The 7,467-nt window shown below is 62.7% G+C and overlaps 1 protein-coding gene across 1 annotated transcript; it reads left to right on the top strand.

Annotated features, from left to right (window-relative positions):
• Positions 1-2,642: 2,642 nt before the first annotated feature.
• LOC132322940 (protein shisa-7-like) lies at positions 2,643-7,257 on the top strand (the record flags this gene model as incomplete). The annotated part of the gene is given in 5 exon segments (XM_059837693.1): positions 2,643-2,686; positions 5,858-5,984; positions 5,986-6,081; positions 6,083-6,238; positions 7,115-7,257. Coding segments are annotated over 5 exon segments (566 nt in total), but the record flags the coding sequence as incomplete, so codon positions are not given.
• Between the last annotated feature and the right edge of the window lie 210 nt (positions 7,258-7,467).

Here is a 7,467-nt window from a genome sequence, read left to right as displayed (position 1 = left end):
GGGGCTCCCAAAGGGGGCGGGGTCTCTCCCCTTTAGCCCCGCCCACTTGGGCCGGCACCAGCCACGCCCCCCGTGATTGACAGCTGCCTGTGGCGGCCACGCCCCCTCCCTTTGGTTGAGGAGGGGGCGCGGAGCCAGGGACCCTGCGGGGGGGCACAGGGGGGTCAGAGGGGGGTCTGGGGGTGTCCCGGGGGGGTCTGGGGGGTTCCGGAGGGTCTGGGCTCGCGGTGAAGGCGGAGATCGATGGCCGGGGACAGCCCCACACCGGCAGCACCGAGGCCTCCGGTTCCGGCGGCGATCGTGAGGGGGCCGCGGTCAGCGGGAGCACCGGGAGCGGTCCCGGTAACAGCGGGAGGGTCAGGGGGGCTGTGGGCTCACGGTGAAGGCGGAGATCGATGGCCGGGGACAGCCCCCACTAGCACACGGTGCCCACGGCCTCCTCCAGCGCCGCCGCCATGGCGGAGCCCTCACGGAGCCCCGGCAACGCCGCTGGCCAATCAGGAGCGAGAACGGCGCCGGTGGGAAGGGCGCTGACCAATAGGAACCCACAGCGGCGGCGGGAAACGGCGGCGGACCAATAAAAGGCGAGAGCAGCGGTAAGCCCCGCCCACCGGGACGCGGTTGCCAGGGTGATAACCACGCGAGCCCTTATTAGAATAACCACGCCTCCTCATTAGCATATCCCCGCCCCGGCGCTCTCCGCGCTCCCGGTGCTGAATTTGAAGAATTTTCGATTTTTTCCCCATTTTTTCCTTAATGACGTCACCCAGCGCCTTTTTCCCCCCAAACTCAGGCAGGGTCGGGCCCGGAGCGTTTATTCCCCCCTGGCTCGGGGGGTTCGCAGCGTTTGGGGTTTTTGGGGGGTCGGGGAGGGGATTTTTGGGGAATTTTGGGGGGTTTTGGGGTCATCGGTCCATGGTGGATTCTTCGGGGGGGGTCTCGAAGCAGAGCTGCAGCAGCCGCTCGCAGAACTCCAGCTCTTCCTGTGGGGAGGGGTCAGCCTTCAAATCACAGCAATTTACCACAAAATCTCCTGGGGTTTACCCCAAAATCTTGAGGGTTTTTACCCCAAAATCTCCAGGGATTTTACCCCAAAATCCTGAGGGTTTTTATTCCAAAATCCAGGGATTTTACCTCAAAATCTTGACCGTTTTGGGCCCCACCCATATTCCCACTGGTGAGGCCACGCCTACCCGACCACGCCCTGTCAGGCCACGCCCATCTTTCTGTGAAACCCCTCCCACAAATCCATTCATTAGGACATATTTAATTAGGTTAATTAGGGGGGTTAATTAGGGGGGAATTAGAGGTTATCAAACACGTTAATTAGGGGCTGGTTAGTTGGTTAATTAGGGCTGATTAGCGGCTGGCTAATTACAGTTAATTAGGGCTTTAATTAGGGGTAGATAAAGGGGTGGTGATGCGGTTTGTTAGGGTTAATTAGAGGTGGGCTAATTAGGGTTAATTAAGAGCTGGTGAATTCATTCATGAGGTTTAGTGGGAGTTAATTAGCTCGTTAGGGTTAATTAGACTAATGCTGAAGGGTTACCAAAGGTTTAACAAGGATTAATTAGCACTAATTAGCGCTAATTACCCCCGCCAGATCCTGCGGCTGATCCTGGGGAGGCCCCTGGGGGTGCTGGGGGGGCTTTGAGAGCCCCAAAATCCCCAAAATGAGCCCAAAAATCCTCCTCAGGCTGGGGGGCCCTGAGAGCCCCAAAATCCCCAAAATCTCCTCAAAATTCCCCCAGAAAATGAACCCCGAAATCCTCCTCAGGCTGGGGAGGGTCTGAGACCCCAAAATGCCCCAAATCCCCCCCAAAATGGGGGTCAATAAACGCTGCCCCCCCCCCAATTTAAATTTGGGGGGGGTGGTCCCCAAAGTGGGCGTGGTCTGTCCCGCTTAGCCCCGCCCCTCTAATTGACAGGACAGCTCCGCCCCTTTTGGCCGTGTAAGCCACGCCTCTTTCCCATGATCGACAGGCACCCCCTCGGTCACGCCCCCTCTCTTTGATTGACAGCCCGCCCCGCCCCTTCCCCCTTTTCTTAATGAACCCGCCGTGGGAGTGGGCGCTGGCCACGCCCCCCACGCCCCCATTGGCTGCTCTCGGCCAATCAGCGCCCGCCCCTCGCCCCCCCCCCCAACCGCTCCGTCCTGCGGGGGCTTCGCGCCGGCACCGCGACCCCCAAACCCCCCCGGACCCCCCCGAAACCCCCCCGAAACCTCCCGGGACCCCCCCGGGACCCCCCCCAAAACCCCCGGGACCCCCCGAGTCCCCCCGGAGCCCCAAGACCCCCCCGGGACCCCCCCGGGACCCCCCCGGGAGCCCCCAAATCCCCCTCGCCGACCCCCCGCCCCCCCCCGGGACCCCCCAAACCCCCCCAAACCCCCCCGGGCCCCCCCCGGGCCCCCCGAGACCCCCCGGGCCCCCCCCGTTCGTCCCCGGTGAGTGACAGCGGCGGCGGGGGGGGCGGTTGCCATGGGAACGGGGACAGAGGGACAGAGGGACGGGGACAGGGAGGGTGGCAGCGATGGGGGCAGGGGGACAGCGGGGGGTGACAATGGCGGTGGGTGGGTGACAGCGAGTGTGGCACCGGGGGGGTGGCACCGAGTGTGTGACAGGGACAGGAGGGTGGCAGCGATGGCAGGGGGTGACACCGAGTGTGACAATGAGGGTGGCACCGGGTGTGTGACAGGGACAGGGGGGTGACACCGAGTGTGACACCGGCTGTGTGGCACCGAGTGTGTGACAGGGACAGGGGGGTGGCAGCGATGGCGAGTGTGTGACAATGAGGGCGGCACTGGGCATGTGACAGCGAGTGTGACACCGTGAGTGTGACAGGGAGGGTGGCACTGGGAGTGTGACACTGTGAGTGTGACACCCTGAGTGTCACAGGGAGGGTGGCACTGGGCGTGTGACACCGTGAGTGTGACAATGAGTGTGACAATGAGTGTGACACCGTGAGTGTGACAGGGAGGGTGGCACTGTGAGTGTGACAGGGACTGTGTGACAATGGCAGTGCCACCGGCAGTGTGACAATGGCAGGGTGGCACTGTGAGTGTGACAATGGCAGTGCCACCAGCAGGGTGACAATGGCAGTGTGACACTGAGTGTGTGACAATGAGTGTGACACTGAGTGTGACAAGCAGAGTGTGACAATGGCAGTGGGAGTGTGACAACGAGTGTGACACCAGGAGTGTGACAATGGCAGTGTGGCAATGGGTGTGACACTGGGAGTGTGACAATGGCAGTGTGACAATGGCAGTGTGACACTGGGTGTGACACCAGGTGTGACACCGGGCGTGACAGTGACACTGGGAGTGGGACAATGGCAGTGTGACACTGGGTGTGACAATGGGTGTGACACCAGGTGTGGCAGTGTGACAATGGCAGTGTGACAGTGACACCAGGTGTGACACCGGACAATGGCAGTGTGACAGTGACACCAGGTGTGACACCGGGTGTGACACTGACACTGGGAGTGTGACAATGGCAGTGTGACAGTGACACTGGGTGTGACACTGTCTGGCAGTGACAATGGCAGTGTGACACCAGGTGTGACAGTGACAATGGCAGTGTGACAGTGACACCAGGTGTGACACCGAGTGTGGCAGTGACAGTGGCAATGTGACAGTGACACCGGGTGTGACACCGCTGGCACCGGTGGGACGGGGACAGGGACAGCGAGGGGACACCGGGGCCTGGGGGTGCACCGGGAGGGTGGCCCGGTTTGGGGTTGGTTTCGGTGGGTTTGGGCTATTTGGTAATTTTGGGGCTATTTCGGTAATTTTGGGTTGATTTGGTATTTTGGGGTTGTTTTGGTAATTTTGGGGTTATTTTTGGTGTTTTGGGTTGGTTTTGGTCTTTCGGGTTTGTTTTGGGTGGGATTTTGGTGGGTTTGGGTTATTTGTGGTGGGTTTGGGGTAATTTCGGCGGGTTTGGGGTAATTTCGGCGGCTTTGGGGTAATTTCGGCGGTTTTGGGGTAATTTCTGTGATTTTGGGGTAATTTCGGCGGGTTTGGGGTAATTTCGGCAGTTTTGGGTTAATTTCGGTGGTTTTGGGGTAATTTCGGCGGTTTTGGGGTAATTTCTGTGATTTTGGGGTAATTTCGGCGGATTTGGGGTAATTTCTGTGATTTTGGGGTAATTTCGGTGGATTTGGGGTAATTTCGGCGGTTTTGGGGTAATTTCGGCGGTTTTGGGATAATTTCGGTGGCTTTGGGGTAATTTCGGCGGTTTTGGGGTAATTTCTGTGATTTTGGGGGTAATTTCGGGCGGGTTTGGGGTAATTTCGGCGGTTTTGGGGTAATTTCGGTGGTTTTGGGGTAATTTCTGCGGGTTTGGGGTAATTTCGGTGGCTTTGGGGTAATTTCAGTGGTTTTGGAGTAATTTCGGCGGTTTTGGGGTAATTTCGGTGGTTTTGGGGTAATTTCTGCGGGTTTGGGGTAATTTCGGTGGCTTTGGGGTAATTTCTGTGATTTGGGGGTAATTTCGGTGGATTTGGGGTAATTTCGGTGGATTTGGGGTAATTTCGGTGGATTTGGGGGTAATTTCGGCGGTTTTGGGTTAATTTCGGTGGATTTGGGGTAATTTCGGTGGCTTTGGGTTAATTTCAGTGGATTTGGGGTAATTTCGGTGGGTTTGGGGTAATTTCAGTGGGTTTGGGGTAATTTCGGCGGTTTTGGGGTAATTTCGGCGGTTTTGGGGTAATTTCGGCGGGTTTGGGGTAATTTCGGCGGTTTTGGGGTAATTTCTGTGATTTGGGGTAATTTCGGCGGGTTTGGGGTAATTTCAGTGGGTTTGGGGTAATTTCGGTGGTTTTGGGGTAATTTCAGTGGGTTTGGGGTAATTTCAGTGGATTTTGGGTTAATTTCGGTGGGTTTGGGGTAATTTCGGTGGCTTTTCTGTGATTTTGGGGTAATTCGGCGGCTTTTGGGGTAATTTCGGTGGTTTTGGGGTAATTTCGGCGGGTTTGGGGTAATTTCGGCGGGTTTGGGGTAATTTCGGCGGGTTTGGGGTAATTTCGGTGTCCCGGGGGGCGTTTTCGGTGTTTTGGGGGCTGTTTTGGGGGTGGGGGAGGGGGCGCGGTTGCCGGGCGCGGTTTCCATGGCAACGGGCGATGCTGCCTTGGAGACGGGGGAGGGGGAGGGGGCGCGCGCGGGGCGCGGCGGGGGAAACGGGGGGAGACCCCTCCCCATCATCCCCTCCCCCCACCCCCCCACAGGAGCGGACGGAACCCCCCGAGAGGCCCCTCCCCCACCCGGGGTCCCCCTCCCCCAATTAACCCCTCCCCTAATTAGGGGTCTTCCTCCCCTAATTGGGGGCTCCCCCTCCCCTAATTATCCCCCCACTAATTAGGGTCTCCTTCCCTTAATTGGGGTCGCCCCTCCCCTAATTATCCCCCCCCAATTGAGGTTCTTCCTCCCCTAATTAACCCCCCCCTAATTAGGGTCTGCCCCCCCTAATTATCCCCTAATTAACCCCCCCATATGGGGTTCCCCCTCTCCTAATTATCCCCCTCCCCTAATTAGGTTCCCCCTCTCCTAATTATCCCCCTCCCCTAATTACGTTCCCCCTCCCCTAATTGGGGTCCCCCTCCCCTAATTACGTTCCCCCTCCCCAAATTGGGGGTCCCCCTCCCCTAATTGGGGTCCCCCCTGCCCTAATTATCCCTCCCTAATTGCGGTCCCCCCCTAACTGGGGTCCTCCCCGCCACTGCCCCCCCCCCTCCCCTCCCCCCCCCCCTCCTCCTCCTCACCCTCCTGCCCCCTCCCCTCCCCCCTCCTCGCTCCTCCCCCCTCCCTCCCCCTCCCCCCCCCGCCCCCTCCCCCCCTCCCCTCCCCCCCCCGCCGCAGCCACCTCCGCCACTCGGGGGGGGCGGGGGGCATTCCCCGGGATTCCCCCTCTCCCCGTGACGTCAGACCCGCCGCCGGGGATCCCCCGGACTCCCCGGAGCTGTGCCACGGCTACTATGACGTCATGGGGTCATTACGACGCGGCGTTTAATTGCTCGACGGGCGCGTTCCGCTTCTGCTGCGGCACCTGCAGCCTGCGCTTCTGCTGCGAGCACCGCGGCCTGCCGCCTGGAGCAGCGCCGCTGCACCAACGCCCGCAGCCCCCCCTGGGCCCCGCACCGCGCCCCCCCGCGCCCTCCGCCCGCGCCCCCCGGCCCGCCCCGGCCCGGAGACCCCCGCGGGGGTGGCGGCGCTGGCGGCGGGGGGCGCGGGGGGCGTCCCGTACGTGGTGTGCGGGGGTGCTCAGCGTGGCGCTGGCCGTGGCCGTGGGGGCCAGGGCGGCCTGGGGACGGGGCAACCGCGGGGGCGGCCACCGGGAGCCGCCCGGGGACCGCTCCAGGTCAGGGGACACGGGGGGGGACACGGGGACATCGGGGGGACACGGGGGACAGGGACACTGGGACGGGGACACTGGGACAGGGACATGGGGACGGGGCAACCGCGGGGGCGGCCACCGGGAGCCGCCCGGGGACCGCTCCAGGTCAGGGGACAGCCGGGGGGACACGGGGACACGGGGGACAGGGACATGGGGGACACTGGGACAGGGGGGACAGGGACATGGGGGGACACTGGGACAGGGACAGGGACACGGGGCCAGGGCGGCCTGGGGGACGGGGGCAACCGCGGGGGGCGGCCACCGGGAGCCGCCCGGGGACCGCTCCAGGTCAGGGGACAGCGAGGGGACACGGGGGACATCGGGGACAGGGACAGGGACACTGGGATGGGGACACGGGGATGGGGACACGGGGATGGGGACACGGGGACCAGGACGGTGACATGCCCTGGGGAGGGGGACACGGAGACAAGGATGGGGACATGGGGGACACGAGGTGGGGACAAGGGACAGGGAAGGTGACACATCCTGGGGAGGGAGACAGGGACAGGGGGGACAGGGAGGGTGACACGGGGAGGGGGACAGGAGACACGGGGACACAGAGAGGGGGACAGGGGGACACGGGGACAGGGGACACGGGGAGGGGGACACGGGGAGGGGGGACAGGAGACAGGGGACACAGAGAGGGGGGACACGGGGAGGGGGACCCAGCCGTGCCCCCCCCCGATGTCCCCACCTGTCCCCACCTGTCCCCACCTGTCCCCAGGGCTCTCGTGGACGTGCTGCGGCACCAGGCGGGGGGGGGAGGGGCGCGGCCCGAGCGCCGCAGCAGCTGCGGGGTCCTGGCGCCCCCTCCCCCCGACTCGGGACCCCCCCGGCCCCCCAAAAACCTCTACGGGCCCGGCAAGTGCGGGGGGGCGAGGGGGGGTCTGGGGGGGGGGTCCCGGGGGGATCTGGGGGGGGTCCTGGGGGGGTCTGAGGGGGATTTGGGGGGGGTCCTAGGGGGGTTTGGGGGGTCTGAGGGGGATTTGGGGGGATTGGGGGGGTCCTGGGGGGATCTGGGGGGAGTTGGGGGGGGGTTTGGGGGGGTCTGAGGGGGATTTGGGGGGATTGGGGG

Source organism: Haemorhous mexicanus, unplaced genomic scaffold, assembly GCF_027477595.1.
Source record: "Haemorhous mexicanus isolate bHaeMex1 unplaced genomic scaffold, bHaeMex1.pri scaffold_214_ctg1, whole genome shotgun sequence".
Lineage (NCBI taxonomy): Eukaryota > Metazoa > Chordata > Aves > Passeriformes > Fringillidae > Haemorhous > Haemorhous mexicanus.
This window is presented reverse-complemented; position numbering and strand designations above follow the sequence as displayed.